The 19,316-nt window shown below is 42.7% G+C and overlaps 2 protein-coding genes across 2 annotated transcripts; both read left to right on the top strand.

Annotated features, from left to right (window-relative positions):
- The first annotated feature begins 1,236 nt into the window (after positions 1 to 1,236).
- LOC149005017 (uncharacterized) lies at positions 1,237 to 2,263 on the top strand. The gene is made up of 2 exons (XM_089135771.1): positions 1,237 to 1,801; positions 1,866 to 2,263. The coding sequence occupies exons 1-2, from the start codon at positions 1,237 to 1,239 to the stop codon at positions 2,261 to 2,263; spliced, it is 963 nt and encodes a 320-aa protein (XP_088991897.1).
- A 555-nt stretch (positions 2,264 to 2,818) lies between these two features.
- LOC149005016 (uncharacterized) lies at positions 2,819 to 4,063 on the top strand. The gene has a single exon (XM_089135770.1). It carries the CDS (start codon positions 2,819 to 2,821, stop codon positions 4,061 to 4,063), a length of 1,245 nt encoding a protein of 414 aa, XP_088991896.1.
- The last annotated feature ends 15,253 nt before the right edge of the window (positions 4,064 to 19,316 follow it).

Below are 19,316 nucleotides of genomic sequence, written 5' to 3'. Positions count from 1 at the left end.
TACCTTCTCCTGCCCCGAAGTTGTCACTAAGCATGCCCAGATAGCAAGAACCATACAACCCATGAAGGAGCAGGTGGCGCAGTCTAAGGGCCCTCGCCGAAGTGGTGAGTCCTCTAAAATCTCTGGATCAATTCGCGATGAAAGCTTATATCGCCAGGTCCAAGACATGAATGAACGTCTCTTTCAACTGGACAAGAAGGTCCTAGACCAAGTACAACTAGTGCTTAGTCAGGATCCCTTCATCTCGGAGATAATGACGGCTCCCTTGCTGGTAGGGTTCCGTACCCCCACTTTCACTTCCTATAACGGAAAGCAAACCCTATGGCCCACATAAGTCACTTCACGTCAATCATGACCATGTGCGGAGGTGGAGATTCCATAAAGTGTAGATGTTTCCCACCGTCTCTAAACTGGTCCAGCCACTACCTTGTTCTCTAGACTTCCCAAGCACTCCATACACAACTTTATGGAGTTGTGGTATGCCTTCGCGGTAAGGTTCAAGAGTGGCATTAAGAAGGACAAAACGGAGGACAACTTGTTGGCTCTCAAACAAGGCCGACAGGAGTCCATCAAAGACTTCATCTCTCGCTTCAACAATATTTCTATACTGATCAAAGATCTTGATGACAAGGTGGCGTTCACAGCATTCAAAAGAGCCGTGACCAGCGAAAAGCTAATCACTTCTATTGTCGAAAAGAAGCCAAAAACTCTGGCTGAACTCCTAGACTTGGGGTATGAAATGGCAACTGTGGAAGAAGTTCTTGAGGCCAACTGGAGCCATTTTAGGGATCAGGAGGGTCCCCCTGCCCGGAAAGCTGCTGAGCCTAGTTCCAAACCTCGCTACGCAAAGAAGGACGTTAAGCCTCGGCAGGAATGGCATGGCCGGAAAGTGATCGAAGAGGATGATGAAGCCTTTACTCCTCTTAACAAGTCACGATCCACAGTATTAATGCAGATTCGCGATTCAGGAGATTCCAAACTTCTGAGGATGCTTAGAAAATTGTTGGCGAAGCCCCAAAATGGAGCCGACATGTCAAAATACTGCTAGTACCACAAAGACAGGGCGCATCATACTAATGATTGCCGAATGTTGAAGGTAGAAATTGAGAAGCTGATAGCCAAAGGGCAACTGGATCAGCATGTAAAGGGATCTCATAGTCGAGAACCATCATCGTCTTCAAGAAGACGCAGCCGCACTCCCCGGCTGAAGATGACAGATCTCGGGGGAAGGCTCCAATGGCCCCTAGGGATGAGGATCTCCCTCGAATAAACACAATATTCGGGAGGCCCAATCCTGGGTCAGTTATCCAGATGAGGCAAAAAACACGCATCGTTAGCACCATGGAACCCACTCAGGTTACTTGCTTTGTCCAAAGCGAGCCCATCACCTTCGCCGAGAAGGAGCTTGTTGATGTCAGCACTCCGCACGATGACGCCATCGTCATCAAAGCTCGATTGGCAAATCATATGATCTATCGGGTCTTGGTGGACACAGGATCCTCAGCGGACATCCTGTCACTTGACGCATTTCGAATGCTCAAGATAGACCAAGAAGCCCTTCAGCCGACAGCAGCTCTGCTTTATGGCTTTGCGGGAAGCTCCACAACGGTGGAAGGCAATATCCAGTTGGATCTGACTGTGGGAACTTTCCCTCAACAGGTAACCGTACCCACCATGTTCATGGTCGTACATAACCTCTCAGCATACAACATCATCCTGGGACGCCCAACGCTCACAGCGTTGGGAGCAGTCATCTCACCCAAAGACATGATGATGAAATTTCCAACTGCCGAAGGAATAGGTACTTGCAAGATGGACCAAAGGCAGTTTAGTATATGCTACCTGAACTTCATCCAAACAACCAGCAACTCCTGCCATAGGAGTAACTTTTGTTGTGGAGGTGCGTGATGATAGGGATGAAAGCCAGTTGCAGTGCGGTGAACCAGTAAAAAAGCTACAAAAGGTTCCCCTGAGCTCAGAGCACCCTGAAAGGGAGACAAGCATTGGTTCGGAGCAACCAGAGACTTTCAAGAAAGATCTAACTTCCTTCCTATACCAGAATGCTGACGTTTTTGCTTGGTCAGCCAAAGATATGCCTGGAATCGATTGGAGCATAGCAGAGCATCATTTTTGGATCAACAAGGGGGCTACCCCTATTATCCAAAGAAGGAAAATTTTCTCCACTGAGAAACAAATCGCTATCCAGACAGACACGGAAAAACTTTGCCAAGTTAGGCTTCATCTCACCGATAGAATGCCCTAAATGGCTAGCTAATGTGGTGATGGTGAAGAAGGCTAGCGGGAAGTGGAGAATGTGCACAGATTACACTGATCTCAATAAAGCTTGCCCGAAAGACTGTTACCCTTTACCAAGGATTGATTTACTGATTGATGCAACAGCGGGGCATGGAGCATTGAGCTTCATGGACGCCTATTCTGGTTACAATCAAATCTTGACGGCACTGGAGGATGAGGTTCACACTGCGTTCATGACCAACCAAGAAAGGTATTACTATAGGGTGATGCCCTTTGGTCTGAAGAAAATCGGGCGACTTATCATCGAGCCGTCAACTTAATCTTCAACGAACAAATTGGAAGAAACATGGAGGTCTATGTAGAAGATATGCTGATCAAAAGCGTTGATCCCAACAACCACATCTGCGACTTGGCGGAGGTCTTCGACGTCCTCCGAAAGCACAAGATGCGACTAAATCCGGAGAAGTGCACCTTTGGAGTGTCGTCCGGGAAGTTCCTTGGATTCATGGTTTCACAGCGAGGCATAGAAGCAAACCCTTAGAAAATCAAAGCAATCTTAGACATGCAGCCGCCGCGAACCATGAAGGAGGTTCAATGTCTGACGGGAAGAGTAGCAGCCTTGAGCCACTTCCTAGCTAAATTTGGAGAGCGCTGTCAACCCTTCTTGGCAGCCTTGAGAACTCTTAACACTACGGCAGAGATGATCTGGATGGATGAATGTCAGAATGCCTTCGAGGAGCTGAAGGAAAAGCTGAGTTCATCTCCCATATTGGTGTGTCCCACTCCCATGAAAAATCTGTTCATGTACCTTGCATCATCTCCAAAAGCTGTAAGCTTTGTTTTAATTCAAGAAGATGAAGGCATCCAGAAGCCTATTTATTATGTCTCTCATGTCCTCCTAGACGCTGAAACCCGATACCCGGAAATCGAGAAGTTGGCCCTAGTCGTGATAGTATCTATCAGGAAGCTAAGGCCTTACTTCCAAGCTCATCCAATAACTATTCTCCCAAACGTCCCCCTGAAGAAGATCCTTCATCGACCGGACTTGGCGGGGAGAATGGTCGCTTGGGCCGTGAAGTTAAGAGAACACCAAGTAGAGTTTCAGCCAAGGACAACAATAAAAGGCCAGGCTTTGGCAGACTTCATTGTAGAGTCTACAGTCGAATGGGATCACGGTAAAAGTAAAGAAAAATCATTAGAAATGTGGACTTTGTTCGTGGACGGAGTGAGCAAAGCTGCAGGAAGCGGAGCCGGCCTAGTGTTTGAAAGTCCAGGTGGATTTGTCATTAACTATGCACTGTGCTTCGCCTTCCCGGCAACCAACAATGTCGCTGAATATGAAGCGTTGTTGGCAGGCCTCCGTTTGACAACTTCTTTGCATGTTCAAAATCTGGGAATCCATAGCGATTCTCAATTGATAATAAGCCAAGTGAAAGGTGACAATGAGGCCAGAGGGGAAAAAATGGCAAGTTATCTGAACATGGTAAACAACTTAAAGCTCCAATTCAATCGATGTGAGTTCTTCCAGATTCCCAGAGAAGAAAATTCGAAAGCCGACTTCCTGGCCAAGCTGGCTTCTGCTGGCATCGCAGATATAGAAGCCTCGGTCTACCAGGAAGTCCTCTACGAACCTAGCATCAACGCCTTGGATATGATGGAGATCGAAGAGCCGGAGCCATCCTGGATGGATGAACTGGTGGCGTACTTAAGACAATATCAGTTACCTGAAGATCCAACTCAAGCTAACATTGTGAAAAGACGCGCCGCGAAGTTCACCTTGGTTGAGGGAATCTTATACAAAATGTGAAATCCAGCCCAAACCTAGCCAGGACACCCTATCTGTTTTGGGTGATGAAAGGTTAGTTTAATGTTTGACCTTGAAGTTGGACCTTGATAACAGTGTTGCTACCCTTTGAAAGCCTTAGGAAGTCATGTCAAACATTTCCTTAGGGTAAATCCAAGGTCCCGAAGTGAAGGAAGAAGTCTTTGTGGGCCCTCTCTATAGAAGACTAGTGTGTGACCCGAAACCCATGGATATTGTTGATGGTGCTCCCTACTTGGAAGCATTGTCAGTGTTTAGTGAGAAACTACGCATCGAAGAGGGGTGAATTATTTGAAGTACCTAATGAACTCCCGTGCTCAATCCGAAGGTATTTCTAGAAACTAGACTTCTCGATTGACTTGTAGGAGAAAACTCCACTTTGACCCCGTATAGCCCTCCGAATCCCTGTCCGAAGTTTCTGAATTGTGCATTGGTCGACTGGTTGGTCGATTGGGGCCAGTAGACCAATCAATCGACCAATGGTGTGTTAAATCCGAGAAAACCTTCGATTTAGGGTTTTTGACTCTCTATTTAACCCTACTTCGAGTTTCTTAGTTACGGCTACCTCCTAAACACCCAAAGAACGTGGGAAGACCTTTCAAAAACTCTTTTCGGTGATTTCGAAGATTCCTCTGCAGATTTGAAGCCTCTCATCTCTGATATGCCAATTCAAGGTTTGTATTTCTTCTGTATTATAGATTATTCTTTCTTCGATCTTGTTCTTGATTGAGATCAAGAAGAAGATGCTGCATTCTTGCAACCATCTATTCCATGATCTCATTCTATTCTTTGAGATCTATGATCATCATTGTGATCTTAACCCTAGCCGAATATTTTCTTGAAACCCTGACCCTTGTTTGATTTTTGGAAACCTTTGGTAACCTCCCATGCGAGGGAAACCTCATGGGTAATGTTTAGATTAATCTAAACTTGATTATTCAATGATTTTCTTGTTATATTTGGCCAAGCAATTTATTCCCTTTCATCCTGTGATCATAGCCTTTTCATGAGAGCCATAAGGTTGAAACCCTAGTTTCTTGGTTCAAATCAAGAACCCATCTCTTGACCTTGACTCTATGATTTTACCCTCCTATATAGTTCTAATACATTCTAGGAAGTTTCCCTTCGAATTTTGGATCAATCTGACTTCAAACGAAGAAGTTATGACCAATCTAGTTTCTACAATTCCGTACTGACTCGGTTGGTCGACTGGGTCAGTAGACCAAGCAACCAATGAAGGCAGTAGCTTCATTTTTCGCTCAGTTTGATTCGTTTGCTCTCTGATCTTTTAGGTATCTTTCCTAATGTTATATCTATGTTTGTTAGGGGTTTATTTGCTAAGTTTGGAGTCTCTCTCTTTGATCTTTGAATTATCTTCGGCGATAATCAAGGTAAGGACAGTTATTTCATAATAACATAGATTGCGTACTCTCTGGTTTCTACTTTAAGAAACTCTGAGTTTATTTACTGTTCTTGTATTTTATACTTCTGATGTACTACTGTAAGTACAATAGCACTTCACTTATGTTTTCTTTTTCATTTTTCAAACTTAAAGCTTATATGAATTGTATAACCAAAAAAAAAAAAAAAAGCTTATATGAATTGCTTATTACTATATTGTTTAATGATTAGATCATGACTTTATATTCTCTTTTATATGATGAATCGTTGATTGTGTATGACATGGCTGATCTGAGAATGTGTTTGATTAGGTATGGTATGGGATTGAGAGGTGTCCTTTTGACACTTCTGTCCTTGGAAATTACTAGAAATAGTATGGGATGTTTCCGGGTTGCCCATTGACGCTTTCCCAAATCATTGATTGTCATACCTAGGACTGTCTAGCAGTGTTTGGCTAGGATGTCCCCATTATATCAGACACAAATCGGAAGGGTATTGAGACCGAACGACTTGTGGCAGCAATGGGAATTCACCGGCGCTCAAGACCGGTAACCAACCCGTGAGGGACATGAAAGCTTCCCGTTTACCATATGTGGATAACCAATAGGTTTGATGAGTCCGTAGCAGGGACTATTAGGACTCTAGTGGAAAGGATACCGGAAAGGATCATCAGGGGCGAGGAATGGACGTATCTGGACCTGAGTTGATGTAATTGAGTAGATGACTTGCATTGGGCTAGGCTTAACCCTGACATGCGCCAGTACTTAGACCAATGGTGATGTGAGAGAGCGGTGACTTAACCCCCAGCCATGGAATGTCCCGAGGGATGCCGGACCCACTACCAAAAGGCATTGTGTGATTGACCTACCCAAAGAAGTACGGTGCTATGACTTAAAGCATGTTTGCCAATAGAGACCAGCATACATAGAGTTTAGATGCATACATACATTATTTGTTTCATATTGCATTGCATCTTGTTATGTTCTGATATATGTATTTATGTTGTTATGAGTTAACTTGCCTTATTGGGTTTCTTTCGAAACTCACTCCTTTTGTACCATGTCTTTTGTTAGACTTCTCTACAGGTTCGGATTACTAGACGGTACGTATGAGGAAGCGCAAGGTGAAGAAGACGAAGAAAAGCTGACTGAAGATGTGGATTAGATTTCTCTTGTTTCTTCTAGACTTGTCTATTACTTTACTTGTGTTAGCTTAGAGCTTTACTTAGATTTCGATCTACCTTCCGCATATGTTGTGGAGTATATTTCCGTTGTACTCTAAAGTTGTCTTTTGATTTGGTATCTTGTTAATTCGTACTCTGATATTCTTAGTGATCCTTCTCAAATCTTTTCTTGAATTTTATTTTTAACTTATTAGAATACAATGATTTGTTCTTGCTTTTGATTATGTTATTGTGCTAAATGGATATGATAGTTTCTAAACTTGATCTTTTGGGCTGTGGATCACTCCCCCCGAGTAACCTAGATAGGGTATAGGCTGGGTGTATTTGGGCGGGATGTGACACAAAAGATCGATCGAGGGACCACTTCTGAAGTGTGTTGGCCCCGCAGGTGCCCAGTACACATTGGCGGAAGTACACGAAGGCATATGCGGAGCCCACATGGAGGCTAGGGCTTTAGCTTTCAAAATCTTGAAGTAGGGACTCTACTGGCCAACTATGGTAAAGGATGCACAAGACTATGTTCATCATTGCGAACCTTGCCAGGTACATTCCTCTGTCCAGAAGGCTCCTGCAGTTCCTCTAGTATCAATCCTCAGCCCAGTTCCTTTCACAAGGTGGGGAATGGACCTTTTAGGACCATTTCCTCCAGCATCTGGGGGAAGGAAATTCATGATTGTGGCAATCGACTACTTCACCAAATGAGTGGAGGCAGAAGTAGTAGCCACCATCACGGAGAAACAAATGGAAAAGTTCGTCCTCAATAAAATCATATACCGGTTCGGTTTGCCGAAGATATTGTTGACCGACAACAGAACTCAATTTGACAACCCTACCTTTGAAGCTTTCTATAAAACTTATCACATCGACTTCAGAAAGGCATCTGTGGCGTACCCTCAATGTAATGGACAGGTGGAAGTTACCAATCGGACGCTACTGGATGGCATTAAAAGGCGATTGGAAGAAAGCCAAAAGCAATGGGTGGAAGAGCTTCCCCATGTCCTTTGGGCCTTTCAGACTTCATCAAGAACTCCAACGGGGGAAACTCCCTTCAAATTGTCCTATGGGATAGAGGCCTTGATCCCAGTAGAAGTATTGATAGGATCCCTGTGATCAAAATGCGTCGAAGAAAATCAGAATGAGGAAAGACTTAGAGCAAACTTGGAATTCATTGACGAAATCCGAGAAGTGGCTCTCTACAGAAACATTGCTTACCAAAAGAATGTGGCAAAATACTACAACTCTAGGGTAAGAAGCAAGACTTTTCAGCAAGGAGATCTGGTTCTCCGACAAGCTGATGTCTCAGCTCCAAGCCAAAGGAACAAGCTGTCCCAAAGATGTGAAGGACCTTACTTGGTAGTCCGAGAGCTGCAACCGGGAACCTACAAGCTCAGGGATATGGAAACTAGTAGGGATCTCGCTCACGCATGGAATGCCATGCACCTGAGAAAGTTTTACCAGTAAAAGAAGATAGACCGGGCGAAGGTACAACTTCAGAGAAATTTCTTGTATGAAAGCTTCTTTTCAAAAACCGAGTTTACAAATAACATCTTTTTACCACCATTCCACATCCAAAAGGTCTGAAATTACTTTACAACTATTTTTCAACTAGTGAGTCATTTGGGGGAATGGGAGGAGAAGTAGTCGGCCCAAAATTATCTTCCGAAATCAAAGGCAAAGCGTCAGAGGGGGAGGCGTTGGCCTCTGGAAAAGGCGTCCCAGGAGTCTGTTCTTGCAGCCAGCTGAAAACTGGAATCTATAGCCTCTCACAAGTACGAGCATCAAAAGGAGAATCTTTACAAACTAATTGTAGAGATTCCTCCGGCAACCTCTTCCCCATAAGATCAAAGGCTATGTCTAAACCATACTCAAAGCCAGGAATGGCCTTGCCGGCAAGCTCAGCCTGGAAGTCTTTTAAAGCTTTGTACTCGTTAATGATCTCCTCGGCATCGCGAGAGTTACGTGCGATCAACTTTAGAACAGACTTCTCGAAAATCACCAGGTCAGCAGCCAATCGATCCCTCTCGGCAGACAACTTGAAATGAGAAGCGGAAATGGATTCAATCTCTTTCCAAAGCTCTGTTATCGTGTCGTCAGCAGCCTCCTTGTCATTGCGAAGCTGTGATAATTCAGAACTCAATTCCTCTATCAATACAACTTTGGCAGCTAGGGCATCTTTCCCTCGTTGTTTCGTTGACTCAATCTCCACTCGAGCCTTGTCTCTACTTCTCCGATAGTATTCAAAGTTCAAGTGAACCTTACTCAGATCTGCCTTAGCCTTCTCTAGTTCCCTTTTGGACTTATCAGATTCTAAGGAGATTTTCTCAAGTTCTGATTGGAGGGTCCTATTTCTTTCCAACTTATAGTCCAAATCACGGGTAACCATAGAACGATCCAGAATTGAAGCCCTGTATTTTCTCGTATATGACTCCAAGAGACTTAGAGAACCATACAGGTGCTTGCAGAGAAAAGGCGGGTCAGGAAAACTAACAAGAAGAAACGAAAGCACCAAATGTAAGCTAAAACTCGGGACTTACTAGGCAAACCGCGAGTGAATTTCCGAAGGCTGCAAATCGTCACAGGCTTGTCGGTCGACGGGGGTTGTGGCATCTCTTGCCCACACACCTTGTCACACCCCGCCCGCCGGCCTCGGTTACCCGCATGACAACCCATGGGTGCGATCCGTCACAGGATCCACGGTTTTAGTCTATCAATAATAATAAATACAAATACATGTAATCAAGAGCAAGAATAGAGCAATAATTAATAAAAAGGTTACAGGAGTCCAAATACTCCAATAAATATCCAAGAAATAGCCAAAGGAAAGAATCAAGAATCAAATGTAATATCGAGTTCAGCGGAAGCAAAATAAATAAACTAAATAATCTTCTCTTTGGTTTCTTTTCTAAATCTAAAAACTAATTTTCTAAATTAGCAAGTAAAGATGTCCTCCAATCTTTCTCCATACGATCATCAAAATCCTGGGAATCTGCCTCCGTCGGCCATCAATGGGTGCTAAAAGTGCATACAAGCATCTTTAGGAGGCTCCATGCTCTGCAAGTCCATGTACCACTGTCTGTCTCACATCAGCTTCATACGAGAAGGCTCTTTCATATGAATCATGTCCAACTTCCAACGTTGAGCCACCATCTGTACAACTCATATAATATATGCAATGAAAGGAGTGAGTTCTGACGAACTCAGTAAGGAACAGACAATTCTCATATATATGTCAATATAATCCACAAATGCATATATGAAATGATATGAATGGTATGCAGAAATATGAATGCTACTAAGATCTAACTATGCAAGTCTCTAATAGCTGACATGCTTTAAGATATACACCAGCACTCCTCTGGGTAGGTCTAGTCACTCTGATCCGACAAGGACTGGTTACCTCTGTAGGGATCCTGGGCAAAGGGGTAAGTCCACACCTGGCTCTCAAACCATGGCTGGGGGTTAAGTCAACACTCTCTCACCACGACCATTGGCAATGAGTACTGGCGCATGTCGGGGTTTTTAATCCAATGCAAGTCATAATGGTAACATACTACATGAAGTCCAGATACTTCCCCTATGGCACCAACCAACTCGGTTCAGTTCCTTCACAACCTAGGAGTGAGAATCCTCACGGACTGGCTACCGCTGTTGGACTCCACTCCTTAACCCTATGGTCATCCACATATTGTTGGGGTGGATGCTCTCATGACTCCTCACGACACCCGGTTCGTTGCTTGGACGTCCATGAGCCCAACCCTAACATATGCAACCCTACCATTACATGACCAATAGTGGACCACTGAGTCTCCGCACGGACTAGTTACTGTTGTAGGATGAAACATAGTCACGTTACCATTGTCACGGGTCACCCGGCTTCAATTCCCTTGTCGAAAGGGTAATAGCATGTGGGGTACCTAGCCATGCAATTCTAGACTCTCCTAAGTATGTCATCCAGTAATCATGATAGTGCTAGAGTCATCAATGAGCATGTGTCCCATACCACAGCTCTCTGATATCTCCAGCCAAGATATCCCAATGGAATACCCCTTCCATCACAACTACACTACATCACTCTTTAACATACCATGAACAGTTGTGCAATGTCATAAAAGATAAAGTACATAAGGAACACCACAAACAGCAAGTATACAATAAGATTCACATGCTTTATACAATTACAGCAAGATACATGATCAAAGAATAGTAAGTAGAATAGCTGAATCATCATGTATATGTAATTGCATATAAATAAGAATGCATGTCCTTAACTATAATTTAGTAGAAGTCCTCTAACTTGCAATCCAAAAACTATTATAGGACTTTTATTTGAAATGTAGAACACCTAGGCATAGGGTTACAAGAATGTATAAGAGTCAAGAGTCAAAACAATTCAAAAATCAAACCTACACAGTTACTGGAGACCAGCCGGTTGCTTGTGGCGGTTGCTTAGGTTAAGTGACCTCCACAAGCGACCGCCCCTGTTTCAGATAGTTTCCAACTCCGAAAATCAGACTTTTGATCATCCGATTTCAATCCGTTTTGGGATGATCTTAGTCCGAATTTCAAGCTTAATAGGTCTAGAACAAAGGGGTGAAAAGAAACCCTAAAATTAACACAGAGCAACCACCCAAATCATTCCCCTTGATTAGATCCATCCATTAACAAATGCAAGGATTCGTTTCTGGACAGGATCCCATCAAGAACATTGAAAAGGGAGATACAACTAATCAATTGGGTAACCACTAACAAAATGAGGATGGGTTCATATTAATTAGAGGGTTAAAAAGAAGAGAATAGCAGATGGAGATTCATTACCTTAACCAGAATCACCAAGAATAGAAGGAAAAAGGTTCCAGATCATTAACAGCACTTCGCCCACCTTCTAGCACGTTTCCACTGCCGCCTAATCGCCCAAAATAGCAATCCCGAACATAATAATGCGTTAATAGGGCGAGGGATGCTATTTATAACGAACAGGGGGCAAAATAGGGCATTTTCCCGCAAGCAGAACCGGGCGGTCGCTTAAGGTGGTCGCTTGGTTTAATCAACCGCCACTAGCAACCGCCCCCAAGTATATTGCTATACAAGGGTGCTTTGCTCAGGGGGTTGAAACCTAAACACAACCTAGCCCTAAACAACACATGGGGGATGTCTTACCTTCATTCCAAACATCTCCAAACACCACTTGCCTTCTACCGAAGGTCCAACTTCCCAGTAAGGCAGATTCTTCAACAAGAGAATCCACAGATTCTTCAACAAGAGAATCCACAGATTCTTCAACAAGAGAATCCAGATCCATGGGTTCTAGATATGGATCATGGAATTCTATCTGGACACTCCACAAAATTAATCTAACTAGACCTTCGGGTTCTCAGACCTGCAATACGGATTCTGGGTTAGAAAAACGGGGGTTGTTACACACCTGCTTTTACGGGATCTCCCAAAATTCTATCCCCCTCAAAAAGCTCCCATTGTGGAATCCACCGAGGGGGGAGAGAAGGCAAGACATCATCAGCAGGTGCCACCATCTCACTCGCAGCTACCAGGCTCGGAGATCCGACTTCAGGCACAGATGCAGCCTAAGTGGCGGAAACAACCCCAGTAGCAGGTGCGACTGTATCAGGCACTAGAGGGGTTTGCTCAGGGAGATTTGGGAGTACAACAGTTGGAAGACTGGAATCTTTCCTAGTCTCTTCAGATGGCACCCCGCGAATGGGTACCGCTCCTATAACCATTCCTGGAAGAGACTGCTCTGGGGCTGAATAAGATTCGGGAGCAGGGGGTTCCTCAAAGCGCACCATCTTCGTCTTGCCCTAATCCGGAAGAGAGGAACCTTGGCATTTGTGGCGCACGAGAGGAATTTCTTCCTCTTCAGAAATTTCCTCAATCTCCTCGGTATGGCCCGCATTCTCCTCAGCTGCTTCTCGATTAATGTCAGTTGTTGTTTTCAGCTTTGAGTCAGAAGGGACCCTGGCCATGGGGTTCGGAAGATCAAGCGCTGGCGATGAGGACCCTGCTCCTGTCCCCTTGGTTTTCTCTTGCTCCCCCCTAGCCGTGGCGTGAGAATCCATGTAGCACCGGAAAAGGAAGTCCTTGTTGACAAACATCTCCAGATCTTCAAAGACACATATGTGTCAAAGACAATGCCAACAACAGAAAACGAGAAAAGGCAAGGGTTTAGGGACTTACCAGCCATGACTTCCCAGAGAACCAGAGAGGCTTCAAACTCCATCTCTCGGCCATGGATGGGGGTCCCCTTCCCTGCTACGAAGAGGGAATAAAGCCTTGACTCTTCCTCGCTCAACGAGGGTTTGATGTTCATTTGTCAAACAGATTTCTGGCTCAGTGAAGGCCAACCTAAAATGAAGCTATTTGAGGGAATGCGACAAGCAATGAACCTGACTTTCCACCTTTTGTGGCTGGTAGGAAGGGTTCCCTCCTCAAAAATGTGAAATTTCATAGAGGAAGTGCCCCACTTATGGAAGCTGAACTAGCCTTCCTGCTCAAGGGCTTTGAAGGAATAGACAAACCTAAAGACATTCAAATTGCAATCGATGCCCATATTTTTACAGTATCCCATGAAGCCGACAAGACTTCTCCAACCGTTGGGCGCCAGCATCACAGGATTCAATCCGAAATAGAAAAGGACTTGCATAGCAAAAGCGCAAAGGGGAAGCCTTAGACCGCCCAGCATGGAGTCGAAATATAAAGGGACCTCGCCCTCTTTCAGCAGGCACGCCCTTTCACGAGGGCCAGGGAGCCTGACGGGAAACTCGTCAGGAATCCGAAGGGCGATCTTCATCAACTGGACGTGGTGTGGATGAAGGAGACTGGGAAAGGACAACGGCCCAGAGTTAGGCGCGTCGTCAACATAATCACAAACCGGAGGACTTGAAGGAACAATCCCTAAGGTCGCTCCCCTGGTCTTAGGAGGTTCCGAAGTTGTATCTTTGTGAATAGACGCCTGAGGTTCCGCCGCAGGCCCTGAAGTTGCGGTAGTAGTAGAAGAGGCCGAAAGGAGTTTGTCCGTAAAGGGATCACCGGAGATTCCATGTTCAACCCACGAACCCGAAGAGGGAGGAGCATTGGCAACGATAACAAAACTGTGCTTCTTTACCAGTTTCCTACCCATGGCTCTAGAAAAGGAAGATAACTTACCTAGAAGAAGGACCACCCTACTTGCGAAGAAAGCTTTGCAACGATGCTTGGAAGAATGGCAGTAAGAGTTTCAATCGGAGAAAGTCCAACCTAAAGATGCTTTAAATAAAGCACAAAGCTTCAGGGCCAAATTTAATGAATGCTCCAGGGCGCCACTCGAGTATGTCTCTCCGCCCAAAGTGTCAGTTCATGAAATGACGTATGAGAAGTGACCTCTGGCAGCAACCGTAAGGATAGTTGGCATCCACAGGCACTAACACATTGGGCGTCACCTCATTAGACTTTACGCAATGGACGAAAAGTATCAAGGGGACTTTCTGAATGAAAAGCGTCATAAAGATATTGTCCCAACTGGCTCAAGAATATTCTTTGTGGCTAAGAAGTGTCACAAAGACTAGGGGGCTAATGTTGTGGGTGACCTGAAAGGAATCACCAAACTAGAACGGTTCGATTAATCCAACCCGGCGATTTGACGGATCAATTGGATGTTGCTCGCCAGCTGGGACAAGAGGCTTCTCGGCTGACAGAGGGCGGTACTGGAACGACTCGTTGGCAAGCCCAGACGCTCAGTGTCTTTTCAGCAAGGCCAACGGCCTTTGGGGGATCCTTGATATCTCCTCATATGTGGTGTCTCATAGCATTAATTTCAGCAATAAATGTCTCGAGGGCCGTGCAGTGGTAAGAGACAGATTGGATGCCCAACATTCGTTCTACGACTGTGACAAGGATAGCGACACCACTTTTTGTCTCCTCAACCAAAGAATAATGTCACATCTAGCCGATACTTAAGTTGACTCCTTGATTACAAAAGGTGTTCACAGCAGCCCTAGGGTCTGCAATTGTCAGAGGATGACGCCACCAGGTCATAGAAGCCATCTCCACCATTGAGCTATATCATGAAGGGTCAGTCGGCCATTGCAAGAGGAAAAAGGTCACAGGTTCGTTATAATTAGAGGCTACATTCCTAGGTATAACCAAAGCTTCTCCAGCCATTACTCTCCCTGATAACTCCATGAGAAACGTTCTTCCGCAAACCCTTAGCATTTATTCCACTAGCATTGATTCTCAGCTTCTTCCTTGAGACTGACTTAATCATTGGAGGTGGCTTCCCGTCCTCAGAGGCGGCCCACTTTCACCCTTGTTTTGTCATCAGGAAGCTAAGGAGGACCGCAACCAAAAAAAACCAGTCGAGAAACCTGATCTTCCCCACCAACAAAAGCACATGAATTAAACAAGTGCTACATCTGGGGAGAGGTGTTTCTTGAGCATATCAGCAAATAGGTTCAGGGCCTCATTTACCATTCCTTCTTTGCAATGTCCATCAATGATTGCAGTATACATGATAACATCGGTAAAGATTGATGTTGATAATTAGAACTCGTTCAATGAACAATCTGTGCTATTGGAACAAGATGAAAATATGAAGCCATCCGTTCCTATTTTTGAAAACTTCAGAAGCTTTCATGAAGGGGTTCACAATCATGGTTTAACCCCAATAAGAAAAATCATCATGGTGTACGCTCCGACGAATTGATATTAAATCGATCAATTTCTGTTTGTATTTGTTAAAAATCATTATTGATTCTAGGTTTTTAACACATCATTGATATCAAAAGTGAAAAGAAAATCTATATATTGTAAAAAAATAATGATAAATACGTTCGATCCCAATTGATACAAAGGAGATTATATCGAAGGAGTGTGGATCATCTCTCCTGACGGAGATCTCTCGACGACGACATTACAACCACAAATTATATGGGGCCCACAAGTAAAAAATAAACCCCATCACCCTAACCCTGTGGGCCTTCTTGTAATTCGTGGTCAATAGTCATCGGAAGAGACAATCCACTCATATCTAAGGATATTGATTTTTTTTTTGGTCAAATTGGGAATTATTAGATTCTCTATTGTAACACTAACGGAAAAGAAAAGGAAGTTTCATTTAAAAAACAAGTTGGATGATATTGCCACCCGATACGATTAAATTGGGACTTCTTTGCAGCCCCCTAAAAAAACAAAGACACAATGTTTGGTATGGTGTTGGCATCATTTCAAACATACTTGCCTCATACCATAATCATATCAAGTATCAAATAATATAGGTATCATATTGTATTTATTTAATATAAATATGATATCAATACATTATGATTTTACCAAAAAAATACAGGTCCATTTATATCCACACTATAACCATAATATTATATATTATTTATTTAGTATAATATAATGGAAATTAAGAGTAAGACTTCAATAATCATTCTTTAGTTGAGAGAGAGGCTAGTTCAACTCCAAACAATTATTGAGAAATTTTCGTCGGAACTTTTTCTTAAGGTGTGTTGACACGAGTATGGATCCTCTACTCATGAGGGTGAAAATATGTATTTCCCCTACGTTTCTTTACAATAAAATAATGGTGGACTCACTTCTAAATATAGGTAATTTTCTACAAGGCGCTCACTTGTGCTTTTTTTACTTGTATTGCACAGCTCCTACTTGGACGGTTTATAAAATTCCAAGTTGCCTATCTCTAATGGTCAAAAAAACATTTTAATTTTTAATTTTGTTTTTTTATTTATTTATTGATAAGTAGTTTTTTTTTTATAAGTATATGTATATCATTTTAGTTATAGAAACACCAAATTACTCTCAGCTAAGTTTTCCTTTCATTTTGCTCCCTAAGCTAAATCCCGTAACTGAGGGTTATTTGGTCTTTTTACAACTAAAAGGATACACGAGTCGTCATTTGAATATCAAATTTAAATGTAAAAATGAGTAATTTATAATTTTACAAAATCGTCAAAATGCGGACCGTGTAATTTACCCAGTTAAGTGAACATTCATAATTAAGTGGGGCCTGAAAAAAACACTCAAAAATTAATTTTAAATGCTTGAAGGTTGGTAACCCCTAATTTAAGTTTTAAGGTTTTAGATGTTCGGTCTTTGCGTAAAGTGTTTTCTTTCATCTCAAGAGAGTTGTTCCTATTCTTTACACTCAGATACACTACACGTCAAACACGTGGTTGACTTGACTCTAGATATTTACTTCTTTTCTGCCAAACATAACCAAATTTCACTTCACTAGGTCGTCCAGCTGTCATCTCAACAGAATTTCAATATTAATTAATATATATACTTCCAAAGAACACTTCAAAGCCCATCACAGCCATTCACATAGAATCTACTCCCAAAGTCCTCACAAAAAAAGATTCAATATTAGTGGCTCTCGAATCCTTCAACAATATCGGTTTCTGAATTAAAAAACACTAATAACTTATAAAGTGAACAAAAAATTAATATTCATTAAAAAAATCCACAATATGACAGCTAGACACAGATTAACTAGAGCAATTTTGCTGAGGTCCTGCGCAATTAATGCACAGGACCGTCAAGTGAGCCGTCTGATTAGATCGGACGGCTCGCATCATCCTTCCACTAAAATAATGTAAACAACCTGTTAAAGCAGACTTTTGGGAACGGTTCGGTCCAACGACGCTAAACCGGTTTGAGTTGGGCAGTTCGACTTTCTCTTTTGAGTTGTAGTATATGTTATAAATACGAACGGCGCCATACAATTGTTTTATACCTTTAACAAAATACAATTGTATAGGAAATCAAACCCATGCGGCGGTGGGTAAATTTTGAATTTCAAAATTATTTTGAAAAACACAAAACCCATTCTTTCACCGCCCAACCCTCATTTCGTTTGTGAACGATTTCGAGCTCTGACATTCTGGAGAAGAAGAAGAAAAAAAATTAGAGGTTGAAATTGAACCACAAAGTGTAGCGATTGTGATGCAGATGAATTTCGATGAGGACGAAAAGGAATTGGAAGCCATAGCAAAACAGTTGCAGCAGCTTGACGAGTTGAAAGCTTCCCAGTTTGATCGAAGCCAGAAGAGGTATAGGTTGAAGCAGGATGCAGCAGCTTCAGTCGCAGGTCGCTTCCCAGTTTTCGATCGAAGTAGAAGAGGTATAGCGAGGCAGAAGAAAGAAGCCCTAGTTTGAGGTAAGGTTCCAGTGTTCTGGTGTCCCTCTTCGGTTTTCCATCTTTCCTTGCAGTTGTTCCCTTTTATTGTAGAATTCGAAATGTTACCAAGAATTACAAGTTGTGAACAGTTGAGAACTGCCTAAATATGATCTAAAGAAGAGAATTTTCTGATAAAGAAGGAAATAGAAAGAAGAATTCTTGAAGCTTTGGATTCCTTGTCAATCAAAGAGGTTTCCGAAGAAGATACCGTATTAAATTTTTTTTTTGGGAGGAAGTGGATGAATGGGTGGGGGTTTGGGGGTTTTCATGTCATGTGGGGCTCGGTTTCTTCTATTTTTTGAACAAAGTGTTATTTCTTTATGGTTGCGATCTCTTATGGGTTTTAGTTTTAATTAATTAGGGTTTTAGTGTCACTTCTTCTGGTCTAGTTTTTGAGGAAAATCAGCATTTGGTCTTGTGCGAAATTCAACTGAGTTTGGTTAGGATATCCCCATGGTTCGTCTGCTTTACTTAGGATGGTCGGGTTGGCGGTGTGGGATTTCTAATGATTTTGTTGATTTCTGGAGTCTGTTGGCAGTTTCGACTATTTAATTCTGGTGTTGACGCTTTGAATTTGAACTATTATAGGATTATTTAAATTTGTTTTAGGGAAAAAAAATTATATATACAGAAAGGAGATCTGCGTGGTTTCTTATTTATATGGGTGGGTGGTGAAATGTTGTCTTCTTTGTTTTATTATTCTAACTGGAAATGGAGTCTCTGGTTCGATTATTATATCTCTTGTCTCACTTGTTATTCCTGCAATTTTTGAATTTTGCCATGTTACAGAGAGTCGATCATCTTACTTTACCCAATAAGTGAAACTGTGATTATGTTATCTTCGACCCAAATCATCGGGGCTGATTTGGGTCTTTTGCAATTGAGATGATCAGAAAACTCTCCAGTCTAATGAAACATAATGGGATGTGACAAACGGAGAAATCAGAGAAGTGGTGTTAGAGCAAGGTTGGGGAGGATGGTGAAATGCCTTTGTTCCGGAGAGCAGATAATAACAGATGAAATGGTTCCCTCATCTGACTTGTTGGCCACCAGAGACTATTCGGCCAGTCTCTACTCTATCGAACTAGTGAAAGTTAGCAGAAGCCAGATACTAGCAATATTGAAGAGGCTAAATCATCCCTTCGTGAAACCAGCTGTCTGAACTATGAGGTTTGTTACTGCACATTTTCTTGCATTTTGATTTTGCTGAGATTTGACTATGTGAATGTCATTTTGATTTCGGAGAACGGCATAGAAAACACATGTTACCAATTCACCATATTCTATATTTGAAAGATTACTTTTATAGAGAAAAGTTCCTTTTTTCTTTCCACATTAGATGATACAATGAGTTGGGTTGTGCCTGTTTGTGGTTATTTAGTTGACATTGTGGATTCGTTAACTGCTGCATACATACATTTGTTTTATATTCATACAATTGTATGCTATATTTGAAAGATTAC

Source organism: Hakea prostrata, chromosome 9 (assembly GCF_041222555.1).
Source record: "Hakea prostrata isolate BN-2017 chromosome 9, UWA_Hpros_2, whole genome shotgun sequence".
Taxonomy (NCBI): Eukaryota; Viridiplantae; Streptophyta; class Magnoliopsida; order Proteales; family Proteaceae; genus Hakea; species Hakea prostrata.
This window is presented reverse-complemented; position numbering and strand designations above follow the sequence as displayed.